This window comes from Neoarius graeffei, chromosome 7, assembly GCF_027579695.1.
Source record: "Neoarius graeffei isolate fNeoGra1 chromosome 7, fNeoGra1.pri, whole genome shotgun sequence".
NCBI classification, from domain to species: Eukaryota; Metazoa; Chordata; class Actinopteri; order Siluriformes; family Ariidae; genus Neoarius; species Neoarius graeffei.
The window spans coordinates 31,287,987-31,315,112 of record NC_083575.1 but is presented as its reverse complement, the minus strand read 5'-3'; the positions used below and the strand labels follow the sequence as shown (position 1 = coordinate 31,315,112).

The following is a 27,126-nucleotide window of genomic DNA, read 5'->3' as shown; positions in this document are numbered from 1 at the left end:
AGTTAAACAGTTCACCTATGTTTGATCGAAGGCTTCAGATGTTCACCTCTAATATGCTCAGATCTGTTTCATGTAGTTGTTGGGCATTTGTTGGTCATTTCCGATTAAACCATCCTTCTGAGGCTTATCATTAGATTTCACAGCAAAAACAATTGCAGGGTAGGGGGACTGCTGACCCCATCACCACAGAGACATCTTTGGGAGAGCATTTTTATTACAGTTTACATGGACATCATTACCAGACAAACCAATCCCAACTTGGATGACCTGAACAAGCTACTCTTTGCTGACAATCAAGGTTTGTTGAACAAGGCTTAACAAGAGCTTCAGACATGTACAACAAGCTTAAATGCAACGCGTGAGGATCATGAGATGAAAATTTCAACTAACAAGTCAGAAGTCATGTCAATAAGTAGATCACCATCACCTCTGCTAATCATCAATGACATGACACTCAAGTCCAAGAATTTAAATATTTGGGCAGCATCTTTATGGAAAACTGGACAGGTAGATAGAAATACAAACACAAAAAGCAAACAAACAATGTTGTTAGCTACCAGCTGGCTTCCTTACTAAAACACCCTAACATTCCCATGAACATCAAGGCACAACTCAATGACCATCTTTCTACCAATTCTGACATACCAATGTCAAACATGGACACTGACAAAAGCATTAGAGAGAAAAATAACTTGTGAAATGAGATGTCTCCAAAAAGCAGTGAATAAGACCAAGTAAGACAGAATAAGGAATGATGAGATAAGGAAAATGGTGGGCACAACACCAGTCCTCATTCACATCCAGTGGCAAAGATTCAAGTGGTTTGGTCATCTCAACAGATTGTCAATCAACTACCCACAGCCTATAATATGAGCAGCTCAGAGACATGAGCCCAAGGACACTCTCCTAAACACTGGATTGATTGTGTGAGAGTGTCCCTCAGTATCTATCACCTGTCTACTGCTGAAGCCACATACCAAGCCCTTGACCGGCATCTCCATCTCCCCACGACACCACAGAGTACAAGTGGAAGACAAAGTAAAATACGTAAAGGCTATTTATAACATTTTTGCTTAGACAGTGGGACTGCCAGTGGGACTATCTGCTCACTCACTCAAGCATAGAAGCAGGACCCCTTGAACTACACACTCAGAATGAAATGCGCCATGACGTAGTTGCCCATTAACTATGCACACCTGCTTTCTGCTTTTTTCCTCCCACGTCTCCTTATTTAAACCCCGGTTTCTGTAAACAGATTTGGTCTTGCATTTGTTTTTATTTTCCATGCCGATGTGCATTGTGTTCCTCGTTGCTACTGTCGTGTTTTCATGCCATGTCTCTTTTGCTGTTGTTTTGACTATCCTGTGTAAATAACATTGCATTCATCTCCATGCCGCAACCATGATAAAACCATGAAGTGGAAATTTCACTTCATTTTTCATGAATTTCACAATTTCATTAAGTGGAAATTATGTGTGATGGTCTGGGCAATGTTCTGCAGGGGTACCTTGGGTTCTGGCATTAATGTGGATGTTAATTTGATAAGTACCACCTACCTAAACATTGCTGCAGACCACGTATACCCTTTCATGGCAATAGTAATCCCAAACAGAAGTGGCCTCTTTCAACAGGTTAATGCTCCCTGCCACATTGCAAAAATTGTTCAGGAATGGTTTAAGGAACATGACGAAGGTTTCAAGATGTTGACTGGGCCTCCAAATTAATCAGATCTCAATCCGATAGAGCATCTGTGGGATGTGCTGGACAAACAGGACTTAAAGGATCTGCTGCTCACATCTTGGTGCCAGATTTCACAGCACACCTTCAGAGGTCTTACGGAGTCTTGCAGAATACATGGCATCATGGACTCCATGAAATACCAGGACATTATAAATCAAAATCTGTTTGCCTTTGTCAGGAAACTAAACTGGTGTCATCATTGGATCTTCCAGCAGGACAATGTTCCACATCACAGGTCTAAATCAACAAAAAAATATGGCTAGCTGACCACATATTCAAGCTTCTTCCATGGCCATCTCGGTCCCCTGACCTGAACCCCATTGCAATTCTGTGGGGTAAGCTGAAGGAGTGTGTATCAGAGGGGGTCCTAGGACCCTGGACGATCTGGAGAGATTCAGTAAAGAGGAATGGTCTCAGATGCCCTGCTCTGTATTTGCCAACCTTCTAAAATATTATAGCAGAAGCCTCAGTGCTGTTTTACTGGCAAAGGGAGGTTGTACAAAGTATTAAATGCAGGGGTGCCAATAAAAGTGGTACGTGTTTTTGCTGAACATAATTATTTCTCGTTGAGGGATTTATTGTTCTCTGAGTACACCCTTACAGAAAAACCACATGAACTTCACATGTGATTTCTCACATGTGAAATATGTGGAAAATGTGTTTTGCACATGGGAAACATGTTGTTTGCACATGGGAAACGTGGTTTTGGCCCAATTTTATGTGAATCACATGGAATGTTTTACACGTGTTAACATGTTTTCCACATGTGCTCTACATGGTAACATGTGGTAACGTGATCACATGCGGTAACGTGAAATACATGGGAAATTCATGTGTTTTTTCTGTAAGGGCATTTATTTCAATTAAAGGTTTGATTTCTCTCACTTTTTCAGTGCAAGATGAAGCTACTCCACCAAAAGGTAGCTTTTTTCTAACCCTTGTTAGTAATAAGAGGTGCCAATAATTGTAGAGGGCACTGTATACATATACATACAAATATATACAGCCCTGGAAAAAATTAAGAGAACACATCGTTTTTTCTTAAATCAGCATCTCTATGTATGGGAGCCATTTCGCTCCAGTGTCTGTGCTGGAATTCCAACAGAAGCACACCTCATTTTACTTAATAAGGTAGTGATTAGGTGATCACCTGAATCAAATCTTATTTAACAGGGAAAAGTATAAAAAGCACTGCTGTGGACATGACTATCCTCTATCTGGCAGAGGTATACAATACTCTGACAATGTTCCCTAACTTTGAGGACTGGGTTTTCCAGCAGGACAATGCTCAATGCCACACAGCCAGGTCAATTAAGGTGTGGATGTAGGACCACAAGATCAATTTCCAGACCTGAACCCCACTGACAACCTCTGGAATGTGATCAAGAGGAAGACAGATGGTCACAAGCCATCAAACAAAACTGTACTGATTGAATTTTTTGCACCAGGAGTGGCATAAGGTCACCCAAGAGCAACAGGAAAGACTGGTGAAGAGCATGTCAAGATGCATGAAAGCTGTGATTAAATGTCAGGGTTATTCCACTAAATATTGATTTCTGAACTCATCTCAAGTTCAAACATTACTGTGCTGTTCAAAATTGAATATGATCTTGATTTCTATGCATTATTCAAGGTCTGAAAACACTTCATCTTTTTTGTTATTTTGACCAGTTGTCATTTTCTGCAATTAAATGCTCCAAGTGAGATTTTTATGTGGAATTTTGGGGGAAGTTTATGGAATAACCGACGAGGGCCTTTCTGTGCGGAGTTTGCATGTTCTCCCCGTGTCCGTGTGGGTTTCCTCCGGGTGCTCCGGTTTCCCCCACAGTCCAAAAGACATGCAGGTTAGGCTAACTGGTGACTCTAAATTGACCGTAGGTGTGAGTGTGAATGGTTGTCTGTGTCTATGTGTCAGCCCTGTGACGACCTGGTGACTTGTCCAGGGTGTACCCCGCCTTTCGCCTGTAGTCAGCTGGGATAGGCTCCAGCTTGCCTGCGACCCTGTAGAACAGGATAAAGCGGCTAAAGATAATGAGATAAGATGAGTTTATGGAATAAAATAATGTTCATGTTCCTCAAAACACATACCGAGAAACTGATAATTTTGCAGTCTTTGGAAAAACTTAATTTTTTCCAGAGGGTGGGTGGGTGGGTATATATACTAATGCATCTCAAAAAATTTGAATATTGTGAAAAAGTTAAATATTTTCCATCATTTATTTAAGAAAGTGAAAGTGTTATATATTATAGACTCATTACACAAACTAAAATGTTTCAAGCATTTTTCTATTTTAATTTTAATGAGTATGGCATGCAGTACAAAAAAAAAAATCTCAAAATATTAGAATATTTCATTTCGAGTTTGAGTAAAACAGTATGAACACAGTGTATCTCTTGGTCTAGTTCAGTACACACAACCACAATCATGGGGAAGACTGCTGACTTGACTGTTGTCCAGAAGATGATCACTGATGCCCTCCACAAGGAGGGTAAGCCACAAAAGGTCATTGCTGAAAAGGGTGGCTGGAAAAGGTGCACAAGCAACAGGGATGGCCGCAATCTTGAGAGGATTGTCAAGAAAAGTTGATTCAAGAACTTGGGAGAGCTTCACAAGGAGTGGACTGAGGCTGGTGCCAGTGTATCAAGACCCATCACGAACAGACATCTTCAAGAAAGGGGATACAACTTTTGCATTCCTAATATCAAGCTACTCCTAAGCCAGAGACAATGTCAGAAGTGTCTTATCTGGGCTAAGGAGAGAAAGAAATGGACAGTTGCTCAGTGGTCCAAAGTCCTCTTTTCAGATGAAAGTACATTTTGCATTTAATTTGGAAATCACGGTTCTAGAGTCTGGAGGAAGAGTGGAGAGGCACAGAATCCAAGGTGTTTGAAGCCCAGTGTGAAGTTTCCACAGTCTGTGATGATTTGGGGTGCCATGTCATCTGGTGGTGTTGGTCCACAGTATTTTATCAAGTCCAAAGTCAACACAGCCATCCAGTACCGGTTCACCCAATACGCACACTACGCACGTTGCGTAGGGCCCCGCAAACTCATAGAGGCCCCGTGGGTGGAAAAAAAAAAGTGACGACGTGACCGTTCATCGCACTGCTCGCGCACGTCAGATTCCCAGTGCATGTGCATCAACCTAGCAAGATGAAGCGGAGTTATCCCTCGGGGAGTGAAAAAAGGAAAAAGAAACTGCATGAAAATGAACAGCGGGAACAGCAGTCAGGTAACTCTCCTCTCTGGGTGGGAGGGACGGGGCTTGTCGGTGTTTCACCTACATAACAGGGCGGTGAGCCCTGGGTGAACCCCGGACGGTCTCCGTGTGCGTCTTGCTGGCTTCTACAATTTAAGTGTTATATCAATGGTTCTGAGTGTAGTTACAACTGCACTTATACAAAATGGAAAGTAATGGATAAATATTTAGTAAGATTGAATTTTGTTTGCTTGGATAGCCCACAGGCAAATACAGATGCAGATATATTAGTGAATAAATAAAACTCATGAAATATGACAATGGTGCTAAATAGGCTAAATAATAATCTAAAATCACCTACATTTTAAGTACAGTATCTGAAGGTAAAACAAGTGCAGCCAATTTGATGGAGCTGAATTAATAGTAGCCTTATCTATATTTTACAGGTGCTATGCTTAACCCTTTGGTGACTGACCCCTTGAAAATCGTTCCTCCAGGAACGATGACGTTTCAGTTGTCAAGACAATGGAAAAACTAAAATACAAGAGCATTTTGTTTTGTGCACAAGAGCATTGTGACATATCTTTCGGTTTTGTATTTTAGTTTTTCCGTTGTCTTGACAACTGAAACGTCATCGTTCCTGGAGGAACAATTTTCAAGGGGTCAGTCACCAAAGGGTTAAAAATTTCTAACAAGCAGCACAGAGTCCAGCCAGTCAGCCAGTTAGACCAACAGGTGGCGACACTAGTGCAATATGTTTAAAGGGGGGGGGATGAGTGGAAGCACTGGGTGTCAGGTGCTACTGTTGAACATTTTGGGGTTCAGTTAAGAGGGCCCCTTAGCAGAATTTTGCCTAGGGCCCCATGGAGGTCTGAACCGGCTCTGCAGCCATCTACCAGGAGATTTTAGAGCACTTCATGCTTCCATCTGCTGACGAGCTTTTTGGAGATGCTGATTTCCTTTTCCAGCAGGACTTAGCACCTACCCACAGTGCCAAAACTACTATCAAATGGTTTGCTGACCATGATATTACTGTGTTTGTTTGGCCAGCCAACTTGCCTGACCTGAACCCCATAGAGAATCTATGGGGTATTGTCAAGAGGAAGATGAGAAACACCCAACCCAAAAATACAGATACGTTGAAGGCCACTATCAAAGCAACCTGGGCTTCAATAACACCTCAGCAGTGCCACAGACTGATCACCTCCATGCCACACCGCATTGATACAGTAATTCATGGTAAAGGAGCCCCAACCAAGTATTGAGTGTATAAATTAATATACCTTTCAGAAGTTGGACATTTCTGTATTGTAAATCCTTTTTTTGATTGATCTTAGGGAATATTCTAATAATTTGAGATACTGGATTTCTGATTTTCATGAGCTATAAGCCATAATCATCAAAATTAAAACAAAAAAGGCTTTAAATATTTCACTTTACATGTAATGAATATAGAATATATGAAAGTTTACCTATTTGAATTAAATTATGAAAAAAAAGGAACTTTTTCATGGTATTCTAATTTTTTGAGATGCACTATGTGTGTGTGTGTGTGTGTGTGTGTGTGTGTGTGTGTGTGTGCGCGCGCGCAGAAAGTATTGGAATGGCAAGGCCAATTCTTTGTTTTTGCTTTAGGTTCAAATGATGAATGAGAACAGATCGAAACTCCAAGGTTTCGCATTACTGATCTTTAAATCTAGCTGCATTAAACAACAAAGAACATGGCCCCTCTTCTTTGAATCTAGCCATTTTTTCAAGTGATCAAAAATATTGACTTGTAATGTACATGTGACTGACAAGTGTTTCTTGTGGCCCAGGTGTGCCCTATTAAGATTTGTTTCAACAATTAATAGCTCTGAATGTCTATGCTTGGTTTGAGTTTTGAGTTTCACCTGTGAAAACTGCATTTATTGTTAAAATGTAGAAACCAATACGAAGACCAAAGAGCTGTCTATGAAAAACAAGCCATTTTGAAGCTGAGAAAAGTTATTACACAAGCATTTGGCATCACCAACATAGTAATTTAAAATGTCCTAAAAAAAGAAAAGAAACCACTTGTGTACGAACAACCAGAAACAACAGTAGCTGATGACAAACACTGATAACTGTGAACAAAACCCCAAAAACAACTGCCAGTGACAATACCAACAGCATCCACAGGGGGTGAAAGTATCAGAATCCACACTTTGAATGGGACTTCAAAAGCAGAAATATAGAGGTTCTCCCACAAGATGCAAACCACAAAAGTTCTAGAACAAAGATCTCTACCAAAGTGAAGGAAAGGCCACAGTGTTCAGAAAGTAAGGATCCAAACCATACAAGCTCACTGGCCAAGTATGGTGGAGGCAGTGTCCTGGCTTGGCCTTGCATGGCTGCTTCTTGTACAGGCTCATTAATCTTTATTGATGATGTAACTCATAATGATAGCAGCAGAATGAATTCAGAAGTCTACAGAAACATTCTGTCTGCCAATTTACAGAGAAATGCATCCAATCTAATTGGACGAACTTCAACATGCAGCAAGACAATGAGCCAAATTGTACTGCCAACACAACACAGAAACCACTGTGGGAATCAGGGGAAAAGGTGGAAGGTTTTAGACTGGCCAAGTCAATCACCAGACCTTAACCCAAATGAGCATGAATTTCACCTCCTGAAGACGACACTTTAGAACAGCTGTAGTACAAGCCTGGAAAAGCATCACCAAAGTAGAATGCAACAGTTGGGTGATGTCAGTGGGTCGCAAGCTTGATGCGGTTATTGCAAGCAAGGGATATGCAACCAAATATAAAGTGTTATTTACTTTAAAACCATCTTTACCTATACCTTTGCTCATCTAAAAAACAGGATGGTCTCTTGCCAAAGGTGCCAAGTTCTAAACTGTTTAACACATCAAGATGTAAATATCAGGAAATGGAAGCTGACATTCTGATATATCGTTCATTTTTTGTTCTCAAACCCAAATGTCTTCAGTGTAAAGCAAAAACAAAAAGTTTTGGACTTGCTCTTCCAGTACTTTTGGAGAGAAGTGCATTATCTATTTACTGTATACATATTACTGACTTGTTTTCTTTTTATACCGTCTTAACCTCCCCAACAGAAATTTAGGGCTGATGGTACTCTTAGTCCTTCACTGAGTGACCTAGCACAAGGATACGTTTTTACTAAAGACTACAAAGTGCTTCAATTAGTCGCTCTGGATAAGGACGCCTGCTAAATGTTCTAAATGTAATAGAGTACTGCTTCTAATCTGATAACGGTTGTGTTCAATGACAATGGCTCAATGGCTCTGTGGTCGGCATGAAGCTGGACTCTCTGGTGACGGTGGCAGAGAAGAGGTCTATGGACAAACTACTGAACATCATGGACGATGCCAGTCACCCTCTGCACACCGTCATCAGCAACCAGAGGAGCCTGTTTAGTGACAGAATGCTCCTTCCCAAGTGCAGGACGAACAGACTCAAAAACTCCTTTGTCCATCACGTCATCAGACTGTACAACTCCTCTCTGGGGGGGGGGGGGGGGGGGGGGGGGGTAACAGGAGGACAGAGGACGGGAAGGAGCAGTAGCCTAGCCTAACAATAAGCAATACCGGACAATGTGCAATATAATGTGTAATATCTCTCCTGCTCCTCCCCCCCTACACACACACACACACACTTACCCTAACCCCACTTCTCCCCCTTTTCCCCCTCCCCCCCTCTCTTCCCCATATCTTATTCTTTTATATTTGTATATGTAAATACTTAATTTAATTTATCTAGAAGTTTTTCTCCATTTCCTTTCTCTGTTTATCTGTAATGATGCTGCTGGAATCTTAATTTCCCTGAGGGAACCGTCCCAAAGGGATCAATAAAGTTTTATCTAATCTAAGAGTCGAATAAATATAATAATTTTATTAATTATGTTTTTATATTATAGTTTATTTTCAGGTGAAAGTAACACTAAAAAGTATTTTAAAAAAATGAAAATTTCCAAAATCTTTATAGACAGACACCAACTTTTTCCTTCAAGCAGTGCTTTAAAAGGTCTTTGTGTCCATTGTGTAGTGTAATAATATTTATATAGCTAATACCTTAGAAAACAATACGTTGGCTCAACATAATTGAAAATTTGTACAATTGTTTTCTTTACAAAATCAAAAGAGAATGCCTGGATCAATTGGACACCCATTACCAAGTTAGTGAACTCTATTTTGGTTGCTCTGAAACTTTCCTGTACTGGTGAGATAGAACGAAATTTACTCACCAGGCCAGGGAACCACAATGCCTTCTTTTTATCTTCTGTAGCAACACCTTCCACGCACACCACCTTGCCATAAAGTTCTTCATTCTGTTGTGAGTCACCATCATCATCTTCACTGGATGAGGAAGAAGATTCTTCCTCTTGTCTATTCGGGTCAAAGGAAACATGTCTCATTAACCATACAAAAATACAGCATCTTGCCTCAAGTGTGCAAGACTCCCTTTACAGCAAATACACACACACACAAAGCATTTTACCTATGTAACAAAAATAATTTAGAACCATGAGTGAATGGTTGTCTGTGTCTATGTGTCAGCCCTGTGATGACCTGGCGACTTGTCCAGGGTGTACCCCGCCTTTCGCCCGTAGTCAGCTGGGATAGGCTCCAGCTTGCCTGCGACCCTGTAGAAGGATAAAGCGGCTAGAGATAATGAGATGAGAATGAATGAGATGAGTCCATAAGACACTTAGTTCTTTTTTTCTTCTTGTCCCTTGGCTTGAGATGAGCCCCTGCCAATTAATTTCCACCATAACAGAATGTTTTTCTAATTTGCAAAAAATGCAAAACCTACTTTTACAAACTAGCCCTTTCATTTTAACCTATCTTCACAGTTTTAGTATCAAACTACTCCGCAGAGTATGATCCTCAAGAATGATCAGAAACATGCTGACATTTATAAAACAACATGTCCTCCACTTGTCAATAAATGATGTAGAGCATAATTTACTCACAGTTGTAACTCATGATTGGTTGTGTAGATTGGCATAAAAAAGGCCAATACAGAACAATATTCTGAGGTCATATGCTAAGTCGAACTGAGCTGAAATTTGGTGTGCTGCATCATTCTGTTAATCTTTAAATGCATTTTTAATCATAACTGGATTATTTTTTTAAAATGTGGCCTTTAGCCAATCATATTTCAGCAGGCATTTCACACAATTAGCATTGAGCTATGATCACAAAACTTGAAAAGAACAGTATGGTCCATAAGTATTTGGACAGGGACTCACTTTCATAATTCTGCCTCTATACACCATCAGTTATCTGTTACTGCTTATCTGTCAGGGTCACTGGGGAAGCTGGAGCCAATCCCAGCTGACTTGGGGCAAGAGGAAGGCTACACTCTGGGCAGATCACTAATCTATCAGAGGACTAACACAGAGATGAACAACCATTCACACTCACATTCACACCTATACACAAACTAGCCGCTTTGGGTGCTATTTATGAAGAGTGGTTGGACCATGCAGATCATCATTTGGGACTATATGGTATTTAGGGGGCAATGGTGGTGTTGTTCGGACTTGTTAATCTTTTGTTATAGACATGAAACTTGGTCAGTTGGTAGTACTTGCTCCCACTACTCAGGAAAGAGAGATGAGCTTGATTCAATATAATTCAATTTTATTTGTATAGCACTTTTAACAAAGGACCTTGTCACAAAACAGCTTTATAAAAATATATAAATTCTGGAGATAAATTTTGCACATATGAATTTTTGATTGGTATTATAGGTACAACAGCAAAGTGTTTTATGTTTTGGCTCAGTGAACTGTTTTAATTTTTTAATTAATTATTTAATTTGTTTATTTTTTTTGCGACATAGTGCTTTGGTTCTCCTGAAAGAAAATACGCAAAAACCATTTAGTTTTGCATACTATTTAGTTAGATTTTTTGATAATTTGCATAATATTCAAAACTTACTTTTGAGAACTTTTCCAAGGATTTTTATCTTTCATAACACTGGTGTCAAACTACTCAGGGGTGTGTGCTCTTCAATAATCATCAAAAAAGATGTTGAAATGTATAAGCAATATGGCCATCCTACGTCAATCAAGTTTAAGGAGGTGGAGTCTAATTTACTTAAACCACTATAACATGATTGCTTGCACAAATTCGTATGAAACTTAAAATATATACAATATATAGGACAAGATTCTTAGGCCGTATGCAATGTTTGGGGCATGGTCAAACACTGGCGATAGAGCAAGGGTCAGAGAAATCTATCAGGAAATCCAATGGACTGGAACTTTATAAGTCAAACTTGATAAGCATGTTCATGTATGGTCTCTACTGTTTTATGCATTTTGGTAAGAAATGGTCAACAATAGGGGAACTATTTTTGAAGAGTGTTTGAAACCCATGGATCGCCACCGCTTTGGAACTTAAATCATCATCCCAAAAATAAGCACTTACATGGCATTAGAGCGACGCCCACGGTTGCCTTTTTTTCCGATGACAGGAGTGCCAAAGTGCTCTGGATTGGTCAGGGGAAGCCTGTCAAGTGTCTGCAACCATAACATTGAACACAAATCATCAGTTGATAATTTTTCTCTCTCTGATATATAAACGAGAGTTTTACTGGGAAATATAGTACCACCAACTCATATTTGTCATACAAGCTACATCCGGGACATGGAGATTCAAAACCGTGATATAAATCTCGATGTGTCACTCGTAAGGAAATCAATTAATTTTGATAAATTTGGGTAGTTTTTGTTTATGAATGTATCTATATAATAAAAAATAATATCACACATTGGTTTGAAGATATGAAGTTTATCTTCTGTTGAAAAACTTGCATTATTCATAGAAAATACACTGTGGATTTAAGTGACATATTTTCCAATATTTCACTCCGATGACATCACTCATGCTTTCCCGCTGACTAGACGTGCGTTGTCAAAATGGTGAACTGATTCAAACTTAAAATTCTTTTGATTAAATTAGTTTTTTTTTTTTTTGCTGAATGGATCCATTTAATATAAAGAACATTACATGGTGGGGGGAAGATAAACTTCCTCTCTCTCTCCCTCACATACATATACACTTGTGTGCGCATGTGCAAAAGTCTTAGGCACCCGATGTTTTTTTCATACAAACTTTGTAACTTTGTGATAGACTTCTACATTACTGAGTCAGTACAAAAACAGTTTAGATTTCCAAACATTTAATTTTGTGCTGGAAAATGAATGTTACAGAAAAAAAAAGTTTGCACCTGAGCAGCATATTACATAAGAGATCACTTTTCAGATTAAAAAAGAAAACATAATGAAGAACAAGGTTTTTAATTTTTCTGCAAAATTAAGAAGCAAGTGACAGTCAAGGTGTCCAGAAGAACTGTGGCTGGTTCTGCAAGATGCTCAGTACAGCTCAATGCCTTATAAAACTGCAGTAATTGTACCGGAGACTTTTTTTTTTAAGCAAAGGGTAGTCACACCAAATATTGACTGTTTTTATATATATATATATATATATATATATATATATATATATATATATATATATATACACACACACACACACATACACACACACACATCTATCTATCTATATATATACACACACACCTATCTATCTATCTCTCTCATATATATATATATATATATATATATATATATATATATATATATATATATATAAAAAAAACACACACACACAAAACCCCGATTCCAAAAAAGTTGGGACAAAGTCTATTTACAATTTGTATATAAAAACGGAATGCAATGATGTGGAAGTTTCAAAATTCCATATTTTAATCAGGATAGAACATAGATGACATATCAAATGTTTAAATTGAGAAAATGTATTATTTAAAGAGAAAAATTAGGTGATTTTAAATTTTATGACAACAACACATCTCAAAAAAGTTCGGACAAGGCCAGGTTTACCACTGTGAGACCTCCCCTTTTCTCTTTACAACAGTCTGTAAACGTCTGGGGACTGAGGAGACAAGTTGCTCAAGTTTAGGGATAGGAATGTTAACCCATTCTTGTCTAATGTAGGTGTAGTACTTGGAGCAGGTGGGTGGAGCACAGACGTACGGCAGGCCAGAACTGAGTTTCCAAAAACTCAGTATTTTGACACTTTTCAGTTGTCATACAAACACTCCCAGTCACGCGCACACATCAGTTGTCTGGTTGGGGAGAGAGCTCCTTTCCTCTACTCTCTCTCTCTCCTTATGTAGGACACGGTCACTGGGGGAGACACACAAACACACGTTAATAGACACCAGGTGCAGTGATTCTGCCACTTACCTTCCCTGACTCCGCCGTCCAGTCACAGACCGACGCTTGACCACGCCCCCGCTGCCACAGTAGGATTCTAGTTGCTCAACTGTCTTAGGTCTTTTGTCACATCTTCCATTTTATGATGCGCCAAATGTTTTCTATGGGTGAAAGATCTGGACTGCAGGCTGGCCAGTTCAGTACCCGGACCCTTCTTCTACGCAGCCATGATGCTGTAATTGATGCAGTATGTGGTTTGGCATTGTCATGTTGGAAAATGCAAGGTCTTCCCTGAAAGAGACGTCGTCTGGATGGGAGCATATGTTGCTCTAGAACCTGGATATACCTTTCAGCATTGACGGTGTCTTTCCAGATGTGTAAGCTGCCCGTGCCACACGCAGTAATGCAACCCCATACCATCAGAGATGCAGGCTTCTGAACTGAGCGCTGATAACTTGGGTCGTCTTTAGTCTGAATGACACCGCGTCCCTGATTTCCATAAAGAACTTCAAATTTTGATTAGTCTGATCACAGAACGGTTTTCCACTTTGCCACAGTCCATTTTAAATGAGCCTTGGCCCAGAAAAGACGTCTGCGCTTCTGGATCATGTTTAGATACGTCTTCTTCTTTGAACTATAGAGTTTTAGCTGGCAACGGCGGATGGCACGGTGAATTGTGTTCACAGATGTTCTCTGGAAATATTCCTGAGCCCATTTTGTGATTTCCAATACAGAAGCATGCCTGTATGTGACGCAGTGCCATCTAAGGGCCCGAAGATCAGGGGCACCCAGTATGGTTTTCCGGCCTTGACCCTTACGCACAGATTCTTCCAGATTCTCTGAATCTTTTGATATTATGCACTGTAGATGATGATATGTTCAAACTCTTTGCAATTTCACACTGTCGAACTCCTTTCTGATATTGCTCCACTATTTGTCGGCGCAGAATTAGGGGGATTGGTGATCCTCTTCCCATCTTTACTTCTGAGAGCCGCTGCCACTCCAAGATGCTCTTTTTATACCCAGTCATGTTAATGACCTATTGCCAATTGACCTAATGAGTTGCAATTTGGTCCTCCAGCTGTTCCTTTTTGTACCTTTAACTTTTCCAGCCTCTTATTGCCCCTGTCCCAACTTTTTTGAGATGTGTTGCTGTCATGAAATTTCAAATGAGCCAATATTTGGCATGAAATTTCAAAATGTCTCACTTTCGACATTTGATATGTTGTCTATGTTCTATTGTGAATACAATATTAGGTTTTGAGATTTGTAAATTATTGCATTCCGTTTTTATTTACAATTTGTACTTTGTTGAAGGAGGTTGAGAGGTACCGGCTAGAGATAGTCGGGCTCACCTCCACGCACAGCTTGGGCTCTGGAACCCAGCTCCTCGAGAGGGGCTGGACTTTCCACTTCTCTGGAGTCGCCCGTGGTGAGCGGCGGCGGGCTGGTGTGGGCTTCCTTATAGCTCCCCAGCTCAGCCGCCATGTGTTGGAGTTTACCCCAGTGAACGAGAGGGTCGCCTCTCTGCGCCTTCGGACTGGGGAGAGGGCTCTTGCTGTTGTTTGTGCCTACGGGCCAAATAGCAGTATAGAGTATCCGGCCTTCTTGGAGTCCCTGGGAGAGGTACTGAGGGGTGCTCAGACTGGGGACTCCATTGTGCTACTGGGGGACTTCAATGCTCACGTGGGCGATGACAGTGACACCTGGAGGGGCGTGGTTGGGAGGAACGGCCTCCCCGATCTGAACCCGAGTGGTGTTTTGTTATTGGACTTCTGTGCTAGTCACAGTTTGTCCATAACGAACACCATGTTCGAGCATAGGGGTGTCCATAAGTGCACGTGGCACCAGGACACCTTAGGTCGGAGGTCGATGATCGACTTTGTAGTCGTGTCATCTGATCTCCGACCCTATGTCTTGGACACTCGGGTGAAGAGAGGGGCTGAGTTGTCAACTGATCACCACCTGGTGGTGAGTTGGATCCGCTGGCGGAGGAGGAAGCTGGACAGACCTGGCAGGCCCAAACGTATGGTGAGGGTCTGCTGGGAACGTCTGGCCGAGCACTCTGTTGGGGAGGTCTTTAACTCCCACCTCCGGGAGAGCTTTTCCCAGCTTCCGAGGGAGGCGGGGGACATTGAGTCTGAGTGGACCATGTTCTCTACCTCCATTGTGGACGCAGCTGTTCGGAGCTGTGGCCGCAAGGTCTCCGGTGCCTGTCGTGGCGGCAATCCCCGAACCCGGTGGTGGACACCGGAAGTAAGGGATGCTGTCAAGCTGAAGAAGGAGTCCTATCAGGCCATGTTGACCTCCGGGACTCCTGAGGCAGCCGACGGGTATTGGCAGGCCAGGCGTGCTGCAGCACGGGCAGTTGCAGAGGCAAAAACTCGGAACTGGGAGGAGTTCGGGGAGGCCATGGAGAAGGACTATCGGTCGGCCTCGAAGAAATTCTGGCAAATCATCCGGCGCCTCAGGAGGGGGAAGCAGTACTCTGCCAACACTGTTTACAGTGCGGGTGGGGAGCTGTTGACCTCGACTGGGGACATTGTCGGGCGGTGGAAGGAATACTTTGAGGATCTCCTCAATCCCACCGTCATGTCTTCCACTGAGGAGACTGAGGCTGATGACCCAGAGGTGGACTCGTCCATTACCCAAGCCGAAGTCACTGAGGTGGTTTGCAAGCTCCTCGGTGGCAAGGCACCGGGGGTGGATGAGATCCGCCCTGAGTATCTCAAGTCTCTGGATGTTGTGGGGCTGTCTTGGTTGACACGCCTCTGCAACATCGCGTGGCGGTCGGGGACAGTGCCTCTGGAGTGGCAGACTGGGGTGGTGGTCCCTCTTTTTAAGAAAGGGGACCGGAGAGTGTGCTCCAATTATAGGGGAATCACACTTCTCAGCCTCCCAGGGAAAGTTTACTCCAGGGTACTGGAGAGGAGAATTCGACCAATAGTCGAACCTCGGATCCAGGAGGAACAATGCGGTTTTCGTCCTGGTCGCGGAACACTGGACCAGCTCTATACCCTTCATAGGGTGCTCGAGGGTTCATGGGAGTTTGCCCAACCAGTCCACATGTGCTTTGTGGATCTGGAGAAGGCATTCGACCGTGTCCCCCGTGGTATTCTGTGGGGGGTGCTTCGGGAGTATGGGGTTCGGGGCTCTTTGCTAAGGGCTGTCCGGTCCCTGTACGAACGGAGCAGGAGTCTGGTTCGCATTGCCGGCAGTAAGTCAGACCTGTTCCCGGTGCAGGTTGGACTCCGTCAGGGCTGCCCTTTGTCACCGGTTCTGTTCATAATTTTTATGGACAGAATTTCTAGGCGCAGCCAGGGGCCGGAAGGAATCCTGTTTGGGAACCACAGGATTTCATCTCTGCTTTTTGCGGATGATGTTGTCCTGTTGGCTTCTTCAAACCAGGACCTTCAGCATGCACTGGGGCGGTTTGCAGTCGAGTGTGAAGCGGCTGGGATGAGAATCAGCACCTCCAAGTCCGAGGCCATGGTTCTCGACCGGAAAAGGGTGGCTTGCCCTCTCCAGGTTGGTGGAGAAGTCCTGCCTCAAGTGGAGGAGTTTAAGTATCTCGGGATCTTGTTCACGAGTGAGGGAAGGATGGAGCGTGAGATCGACAGGCGGATCGGTGCAGCCTCCGCAGTGATGCGGTCGCTTTACCGGTCCGTCGTGGTGAAGAAGGAGCTGAGCCAAAAGGCGAAGCTCTCAATTTACCGGTCGATCTACGTTCCGACTCTCACCTATGGTCATGAGCTTTGGGTAATGACAGAAAGAACAAGATCGCGGATACAAGCGGCTGAAATGAGTTTCCTTCGCAGGGTGGCTGGGCGCTCCCTTAGAGATAGGGTGAGAAGCACAGTCACTCGGGAGGAGCTCGGAGTAGAGCCGCTGCTCCTCCACATCGAGAGGAACCAGCTGAGGTGGCTCGGGCATCTTTTTCGGATGCCTCCTGGACGCCTCCCTGGGGAGGTGTTCCAGGCATGTCCCCCCGGGAGGAGGCCCCGGGGAAGACCCAGGACACGCTGGAGGGACTATGTCTCTCGGCTGGCCTGGGAACGCCTCGGTGTTCTTCCCGAGGAGCTGGCCGAGGTGTCTGGGGAAAGGGAAGTTTGGGCTTCCATGCTTAGACTGCTGCCTCCGCGACCCGGTCCTGGATAAGCGGAAGAAGACGAGACGAGACGAGATTTGTACTTTGTCCCAACTTTTTTGGAATCGGGGTTTTTATAAATAAATAAAGAAAGAAAGTGTGACACACACACACACACACACACACACACACACACACACCATGTGGAACTGTGCACATGCCAGAAATTCTATTGTTGTACATTAGGGACATAAACATGCATATCTATCCAATCACTATCATGTAAATGGTAGGTTTGTAATCAACAAATCGGAATTAATTCATTTCAAATGTAAAAAAAAAAAATGTGTGCATGTAAAATGTACCTATTGATTAGCTCATTAAAATGGCACCTGTCAAGAGGTGGGATATATAATGGAGCAAGTGGACAGTTTTCAAAGATGATATGCTCGAAGAAGTAAAATTGGGCAAGTGTAAGGATATGAGAGACTTTGACAAGGGCCAAATTGTGATGGCTAGATGACTGGGTGAGGGTATCTCCAAAATGGTCGGTGAAGTGGGGTGTTCCCGATTTGCAATGGTTGGTACCAAAAGTGGTCCAAGGAAGGACAACCAATGAACTGGCAACAGGGTCATAGGCACCTAAGGCTTACTGATGCGCACTGGGAGTGAAGGCACACAGGCACACCATCTGGTTCAATCCCACAAAAGAGCTACTGTTGCACAAATTGCTGATAAAGTTAATACTGGCTATGACAGTGTAACGATTCCGTGTTCGTGGGTGGAGCACAGAGGACGGCAGGCCAGAATAAAGTTCAATCACTTCGTTTATTATTGCTCTTTTCAGACGCAAACACCACTCTCTCAGCCATGCACACAGACACACACACAAGACGTCTGGCTGGGGAGAGAGCTCCTCTGCTCTCTCTCCCTAAATAGGGCACGGTCACTGGGAAGACACACACAAACAGGTTAATTGCAGTCAGGTGTAGTGATTCTGCCACTTACCTTCCTTGACTCCGCCCTCCTGTCACAGACCGGCGCTTGACCACGCCCCCGCTGTCACATACCCCCACCGCCCGACTCAGGCCGGGCAGCCGTCCGGCCTGCAGCCGACTCCCCCCCCCCCCCCCCCCCCCCTTGACGGGAGAGGAAGTCCGCCACGACCATCTGCGCCCCCGGCCTGTGGACCATCTTAAAATTGAAGGGTTGGGGGCATCGTGGCTCAGTCAACTAGGGTGCCATGCCATAAATCCGGGGACCCAGGTTCGATTCCGACCCGAGGTCATTTCCCGATCCCTCCCCGTCTCTCTCTCCAGCTCATTTCCTGTCTCTACACTGTCCTATCCAATAAAGGTGAAAAAAGCCCAAAAAAAAAAAAAATTAAAAAAAAAAAAATTGAAGGGTTGGAGTGCCAGATACCAACGGGTGATCCGCGTGTTGGCATCTTTCATGCGGTGGAGCCACTGGAGGGGCGCGTGGTCTGAACAGAGGGTGAAAGGGCACCCCAGCAGGTAGTAACGGAGGGCGAGGACAGCCCACTTGATCGCCAGACACTCTTTCTCTATCGTGCTGTAGCGCCCCTCATGCACCGACAGCTTCCTGCTGATGTACAGGACGGGGCGGTCCTCCCCCTCCACCTCCTGGGACAAAACTGCCCCCAGCCCTCTGTCCGACGCATTGGTCTGCAACACAAAGGGGAGAGAAAAAGTAGCCCCCCACACAGTGCAGCCTTTACCTCCGAAAAAGCCCGCTGGCATTGCTCCGTCCACTGGACCGGATCTGGTGCCCCCTTTTTAGTGAGATCAGTCAGCGGGCTGGTGACGTCCGAATAATTAGGTATAAACCTACGGTAATAGCCAGCCAGCCCCAGGAACTGTCTCATCCCCTTTTTGGTCTTGGGCCTCGGGCAGGCCGCAATTGCTGCCGTCTTATTAATTTGGGGACGCACCTGCCCGTTGCCCAAGTGGAAGCCCAGATACCGTAATTCCACCCGCCCAATCGCACACTTCTTTGGGTTGGCTGAGAGCCCCGCTCGCCTCAGCGACCTAAGGACGGCCCTCAGATGTTCGAGGTGCCGCTGCCAGTCATTACTATAGATGATGATATCATCTAGATAAGCCGCCGCATACGTAGCGTGAGGGCAGAGGACTCTGTCCATCAGCCGCTGAAACATAGCGGGCGCCCCAAACAGCCCAAACGGAAGGGTGACGAATTGGTGTAAACCAAACGGTGTGGAAAAGGCTGTTTTTTCTCGGGATAGTGGAGTCAAGGGGATCTGCCAATATCCCTTCGTCAAATCCAGCGTCGAATAAAAGCAAGCAGTGCTGAGTCGATCGAGCAACTCATCAATACGAGGCATTGGGTACGCGTCGAATTTAGACACCGCGTTGACTTTTCTGTAGTCCACACAGAACCGGACCGACCCGTCGGCCTTGGGTACCAAGACCACCGGGCTGCTCCAGTCACTGTGGGACTCCTCAACGATGCCCATTTCAAGCATGGTCTCAAGTTCTTCCCGAACCACCTTTTTTTTGTGTTCGGGTAGTCTGTCAGGGCGGCTACGTGCTACTACCCCCGGGGGCGTCTCCATGTGGTGCTCTATGAGTTTAGTGAGACCGGGCAGGGGCGAGAACACATACGAAAACTCTGTCTGCAACTGGGCGACCTCCGTGAGCTGGGTCGGGGAGAGGTGGTCTCCACAGGGGACCGGAGGGGTACGTGATGTTAATGCCCCTTTTTGAACCTCCGGCCCCAGCTCCACCTTCTCCGGAACCACCGACACCAACGCCACGGGGACCTCCTCCTTCCAGAGTTTAAGGAGATTGAGGTGGTAAATTTGTAGCGCCCCACCCCTGTCCGTTCGCCTCACCTCGTAGTCGACGTCCCCGACTCGCCGTGTGACCTCAAAGGGACCTTGCCACTTGGCGATCAATTTGGAGCTCGAAGTGGGCAACAGTACGAGTACTTTATCTCCCTGGGTGAACTCCCTAAGGCGCGTGCCCTTGTTGTACAGGCGGGCTTGCCGTTCCTGGGCCTGCCTCAAATTCTCCTGGGCTAGGTGGGTGAGCGTGTGGAGTTTTGCGTGCAGGTCCATAACGTATTGAATTTCGTTCTTGCTTTGTGAAGGTCCCTCCTCCCAATTTTCCCGCAGCACGTCTAGGATGCCGCGCAGCTTACGCCCATATAATAATTCGAACGGGGAGAACCCCGTGGAGGCTTGGGGAACCTCTCGCACTGAGAACAACAAGGGCTCGAGCCACTTATCCCAATTACGTGTGTCCTCACTTACGAATTTTTTAATGATATTTTTGAGGGTGCGATTGAACCATTCCACTAAACCGTCCGTTTGTGGGTGATACACACTGGTGCGGATCGGCTTAATCCCCAATAACCCATACAGTTCGCGCAGTGCCCGTGACATAAATGTAGTGCCTTGATCAGTCAGAATCTCTTTCGGGATTCCGACTCGGGAGATGACGCGGAAGAGTGCCTCTGCAATACTGCATGCTGAGATATTGCGCAGAGGCACTGCTTCCGGGTATCGCGTTGCATAGTCCACCAGAACTAATATAAAGCGGTACCCTCGTGCTGACCGATCTAATGGCCCGACAAGATCCATCCCAATTCTCTCAAACGGGGTCTCGACCAATGGAAGAGGCCGCAAAGGCGCTTTTGGAATGGCCGCTGGATTTACTAACTGGCATTCGCGGCATGCTGTACACCGCCTACGAACATCGCCGCGAATCCCCAGCCAATAGAATCGGGCCATTATTCGGGCTAGTGTCTTCTCCTACCCTAGGTGTCCAGCCATGGGATTAAAGTGAGCCGCCTGGAATACCAATTCCCGGCGGCTCTTTGAAATTAAAAGCTGCGTGATTTGCTCTTTCGTCTGAGTGTCCTGCGTCACTTGGTATAATCTATCCCTCATAATAGAGAAATAGGGGAAGGACGGGGTGGCGTTCGGCAGGAGCGTTTGACCATCGATTACTCTCACTTGGTCAAACGCATGTCGCAGGAGTCTCGTCTCGCGATTGTTCTAACGGGAAATCCGCGAGGGATTCCCCAAGAGAGAGAGGAGGAGCCTGGGGCTCCTCACTCTGACGCGGAGCTGACGTAGATGGCTCTGTGACAGCTGCTCCCGCCAAAGCGACACCGGGACCTCCCCCTGCTAAATGGCAGGACTCACTCTCTACTAAGCGCGTCAACAAACCCCGAAATCCCAGCCAATCAGTCCCCAAAATCAAAGAGCGGGTAAGGCGAGGATTAACCGCCGCCTTCACTATAAATTTTTCCCCTCGGAAAAAAATGTGGACTGACACCAAAGGGTAGCTGTGAACATCCCCGTGCACACACAACACCTTCACCCCCTGTGCTCCCCCAATGCCTCGGTTTGCACCAGGCTTTGGTGAATTGAAGTCTGATTACAGCCAGAATCCACCAACGCCTGATATGTATCCCCTTGGATACTCACTGGTATGCGATACGCTCCGGCCCGATCAAGGGCGGCCTCTGGCACGTCGGGGATCCGAACCACCGCGCCCACCTCCATCGCCGTGCACTGCTGTTGAAAGTGGCCCGGCTCCCCGCAGCGCCAGCAAACCGGCCCGGGCTTTCCCTCTGCACCGGTGATCTGGGGCTCACTCACCTGAGGGGGGTGGGGGGAGAGACAGACACAGAAGGGAGAAATGGAAGGGCAGGCTGGGGTGGTGCCGGCCCCTGCCTCCGTGATGGGGGAATGGGGCGAGAACGGGACAGAGGAGGAGGGGGAGAGAGAGAGAGAGAGAGAGAGAGAGAAGATGCCATCTGCTGTCCTACCGCCGGGACAGCCGCCAAATGGTCCTCCGCCAGCTTGACTGCCTGATCTAGCGACGCCGGGCGGTGGCACTGGACCCACTCCGCAGTTCCTGCTGGCAAGCGAGCGATGAACTGTTCCAGCACCACCTGGTCGATGATTCCCTCAGCGGCGCGGTTGTCGGCCCTCAGCCACCGCCAGCAGGCGTCCTGGAGCTGCTGGCCAAACGCGAACGGCCGGCCGGCCGACTTCCTCCAAGCGCAACGCGCGGAAGCGCTGGTGCTGCTGTTCTGGGGTGTGCCCCATGCGCTGGTGGACGGCCCGGCAGAGGTCCACGTAGGCCAGCCGGCGGTCGGCAGGGAGCTGTAGCGCGGCCAGCTGTGCCTCTCCCGTTAGCAGGGGGAGGAGGCGCGCCACACGCTGCTCCATCGGCCACCCCGAGGCTTCGGCGACTTGCTCGAAGAGCGTGATGAATGCCTCGGGGTCATCCTGCGGGCCCATCTTGGTGACAGTGAGGGGAGACGGGCCTGCGGCAGGAGCGCTGGTGGACCCCGCCGACGCGACGAGGTGCCGGAACGCCTCTCGATCTTCTTGTTGGGCCAACACCAGGGCCTCAAACCGCTGTTCTTGCTCCTTTCGGAGGGCGAGTAGCGCCTGGTGCTGACTTTGCTGGGCCGTGGCGAGGGCCAGTTCAGTGAACGGGGAGGACTCCATGGGGCTGTTAGGCTGCTGTACTCCAGGTCCCTGGTTTCAGCACCACTGTAACGATTCCGTGTTCGTGGGTGGAGCACAGAGGACGGCAGGCCAGAATAAAGTTCAACCACTTCGTTTATTATTGCTCTTTTCAGATGCAAACACCACTCTCTCAGCCATGCACACAGACACACACACAAGACGTCTGGCTGGGGAGAGAGCTCCTCTGCTCTCTGCTCTCCCTCCCTAAATAGGGCGCAGTCACTGGGAAGACACACACAAACAGGTTAATTGCAGTCAGGTGTAGTGATTCTGCCACTTACCTTCTCTGACTCCGCCCTCCTGTCACAGACCGGCGCTTGACCACGCCCCCGCTGCCACAGACAGAAAGGTGTCAGAAAACAAAGTGCATTGCAAATTGCTGTGTATGGGGCTGTGTAGCCACAGACCAGTCCAAATTGCATGCTAACCCCTGTCCACTGCTAAAAGCACCTACAATGAGCATGTTTGCATCAGAACAGAACCATGAAGCAATGGAAAAAGGAAGCCTGGTTTGATGAATAATGTTTTCTTCAACGTTAACGTTCATCATGTGGACAGCTGGGTGTGTGCAAATCACTTACCTGGGGGAAAGATGGCACCAGGATGTATTCTGAAGAAGGCAAGCCAGCAAAGGCAGTGTGATGCTCTGGGCAATGTTCTGGGAAACCTTTGGTTCTGGCAACAATGTGGATGTTAATTTGACAAGTACCACCTACCTACCGTAAACATTGTTGTAGACCAAGTATACCCCACCATGGCAATGGTATTCCCTAATGGCAGTGGCCTCTTTCAAGAGGATAATGCTCCCTGCCACACTGCAAAAATTGTTCAGGAATGGTTTGAGGAACGCGACAAAGGTTTCAAGGTGTTGACTGGGCCTCCAAATTCCCTTGATCTCAATCCGATTCAGCATCTGCAGGATTGTGCTGGACAAACAAGTCAGATCCATTGAGGCTCCACCTCGTAACTTACAAGACATAAAGGGACTGCTGCTAATGTCTTGGTGCCAGATACCACAGTACACCTTCAGAGACCTTTTGGAGTCTATGCCTTGACCGGTCAGAGCTATTCTGGTGGCACAAAGGGGACCCAAACAATATTAGGCAAGTGGTTTTAAATGTTATGGCTGATCAATGTGTGTGGGTTTTTTTTTTTTAAATATTTATTACTGCTTACTGATCTTTATAGTTTTTAATACAGAAACATTTAATTTCATTAAAAACAATAATAGTCTCAGGTACAATTTGTGTTTTATGGAAATTAGCTGGCAAGTTTTACTGAACATCTTGCAGAACTAGCCAGAGTTCTTCTGGAGACTTTGACGATTGCACTTGCTTCTTAATTTTGCACGGAAACTCCAGCAGCCTTCATGACATTTTTTTTTTTAAAAGTTCTCTCTCACATAATATGCTGCTTTCTTTACTGACATACAAACATTTTTCTGTAACATTTAATTTTGTGCTGGAAAACTAATGTTTGGCAATCTAAAATATTTTTAATGACTCGATAATGTAGAAGTCATAAAATAAATAGGATGCCAAAGACTTTTTGCACAGTACTGTGTATACAGTGGCGATTTACATACACTCATCATGGACATGAATGTCACTGCATTATTGGGTTTACAATGATTTCTTTGAATTGTTCTTTTCCTGAGGAAGAATAATTGTACAACATACATCTTTAATCGCAAAAAAGTGCACAAGTTTAAATTTATTTTGGGTCTTCTAAAATCAATACAGGGCCAAAATTATGCATGTAGGTTCAAGCATACGTATACGTACACCCACTTAGGTTATTAATTCAATGGTGCTGAAAGTTCAATTATGTATTTTAACTCGCCATGGCCAAGGCGTCTTAAATTCCAATATAAAACAGGTTTGTTTGACAAGTACAAGTTATTGGGAGGTGTAGCTACTTTGCCAAGGTCTGGAAGAAGACCCAAACTGTCACCCTCAGCTGAGAGGAAATTGGTTTGGATGGTAAAGAACAACCCAGGAACCACCAAGGCACAGGTCTGTCATGAACTGAAAGCTGCAGGAACACCAGTATCACTGTCTAGTCAAGCGAATTTTACATTGCCACGGACTAAGATGCTGCCATCCAAGCCCCTTGCTCCAAAAATGACACCTTCAGACGCAACTAAAGTTTATAGCTGACCACATGGATAAAGGAAAAGCCTTCTGGAGGAAAGTTTTGTGGTCCAAGATTGAACTGTTTGGCCACAAGGACCAGAGGTAGGTTTGGAGGAGTAAAGGTGACACATTCAACCCCAAGAACACTGTACCAACTGTTAAGCAAATATTTGGTATATTTTTACCTTGTATGAATAATTTTGATCATGTGTTGATTCCATGATGAGTGTGTGTATGGAATCTTCTGACCGTAACTGTACATATAATTTTCCCCCCTCAAATTTATAATAATTGTACATTGGTATTAACATTGCCTGTAAATATTAAGACAACCTGTCCACATGCCTGAAAATCCATGTTCACCAATTTGGAAAAAACGTTTAATAAAAAGATAAAGAAACTGAAATGTCACAGCAAAGTGAAATGTAAATAAATTTACCTCACTCTCGGCAAAGTGACGTGCTCCTTTAAGGCACAAGGATGAACGCCTCAGGGTTTTCTCATCACCATCATCAAAAACTGCAGAAAATATGTAAAATGGATAGGGTGAAATAGTTAGGCCACCACATACAAACAAGCTCCTGTAACATCCATATACTCATTCAGGATATGACAGATTAGGACTTTTCTCCTTACGCCATTTCAAATAGACAACTCACACAAACTACTTTCATTGTTCCATTTTCACTTATATCTAAGCCAAGGTATGGGCCTATGTTTAAAAACTGCTAAAACAGAAAACTAGATGAATTTAGACAGTTACAACTCCGTACATACAAAGCCAAATCAGTATTTAATTCCACCCACTTACCAACTGTGTACAGACTAGCATCCGTGAGCTTGTTGATGGTAGCTTCCTGGTAGATTCCATCTTGGTTTTTCACTTCAACCACAGCACCCACCTAAAAGCCAAAACACATCTACAGAGCTTTAATTTTTCTGTAAATTTGGGTTTTGCTGAGCCATGTGCTTAATGAAAAAAAGTCCTCCCTGAAAAACAAATATCAATATTTATTTATAGGCTTGACTTTTTTTTTTCAAGCTTAATTTGACATTCTTTCGAATTCTTTCATTGACAAAGAGATCTATTTTCACTCTGGTTAATGGTTTGCAACATTACTCATAATACATTTCAACTACCTAACAAAAAGAACACACATTTATAGTTTTTCTGAATTACCATGTTTATATTTTTAGGCCAAATACATTGCTTGCTAAGCATTTAAATGTTGAGTACATGTAATCAATATGATATAGGCACATATTGCACATAATATACATTGGACAGTGTAATCTATTACAAGCTAGCTGAGAGAGGTTTGTAAAGTTGCAAGCTTTCAAGGCTTATTTGGCATCAGATTGACAAAGCCTGACCAAACATTTTGGTGCAAGATGAATGTATTTATTTACATGTTAGCCTGAGACAGGATTGAAGTTAGATGACTTTTGTCATCTGGAAAAACTACAAATCTCTGAGATAGGGAGCCTACTTGCATAGAATACTGAACCATGAATAGAAAATGGCCCTCCAAATGTCACGTTACTTAAAATGTACACAAATGGTTTCCTTCCTTCCCAAAGTAAATCAGTTACCTTTCTTCAATTAAATAATTAATGATCAATACAACCCATTTACAAATAAATCAATTACATCAGTGCAGCTTCATTTGTGAGTAGGGTTGGGTATAATTTGAAGTTTTTCCCCCCCAGTACCGGTGCTAAAACAACACTTTAAAAGACGACAGTGCCTAAACAGTGCTGGAACCAATACTTTTTGTGCTTTTAAAAAAAAAAAAAAAAGGTTGATGACATTAAAATGTGTTTTTTAAGGCAAATTTGAACTTTTACTTGAACAATATGTTAACACCTAAAATATGTAAATATAAATAAATACAAAACAATTACATTTATAAAACAAATTCACATAAATAAACTTAAGATGCAATAATTTCATTGTTAGTTTTTCCATAATTACTAGTGACATTCCCCCATGTTAAATTTCACTCTTCAAGCATGAGCTTTATGTACTTTGTGGAAGACTGGTTCAGACATGTCACATCCATAAATGAAAATATCACTTCCATAATGCCAGTTCTCCAAAATAATTTATTAAAAATATATATATTTCCAACTATACACTTTGTGTTCATTCAAAATAATGATTTCTCTACTTTTCTTTGAA

General features: G+C 44.5%; 1 protein-coding gene across 8 annotated transcripts in view; it reads right to left on the bottom strand.

Moving 5' to 3' along the window:
- arid4b (AT-rich interaction domain 4B) overlaps nt 1-27,126 on the bottom strand; it is a 201,151-nt gene that overhangs the window by 104,070 nt on the left and 69,955 nt on the right. For 7 of the 8 annotated variants that reach the window (XM_060925500.1, XM_060925499.1, XM_060925501.1 and 4 more), the window contains 4 exons: nt 25,756-25,846; nt 25,384-25,463; nt 11,382-11,473; nt 9,188-9,329 (listed from right to left, as the gene is read on the bottom strand). In XM_060925500.1, the coding sequence (XP_060781483.1) occupies nt 9,188-9,329; nt 11,382-11,473; nt 25,384-25,463; nt 25,756-25,846 (405 nt within the window). Of the gene's footprint in view, nt 1-9,187; nt 9,330-11,381; nt 11,474-25,383; nt 25,464-25,755; nt 25,847-27,126 lie in introns of those variants that run through there. The other variant, XM_060925505.1, reaches the window with a different exon arrangement.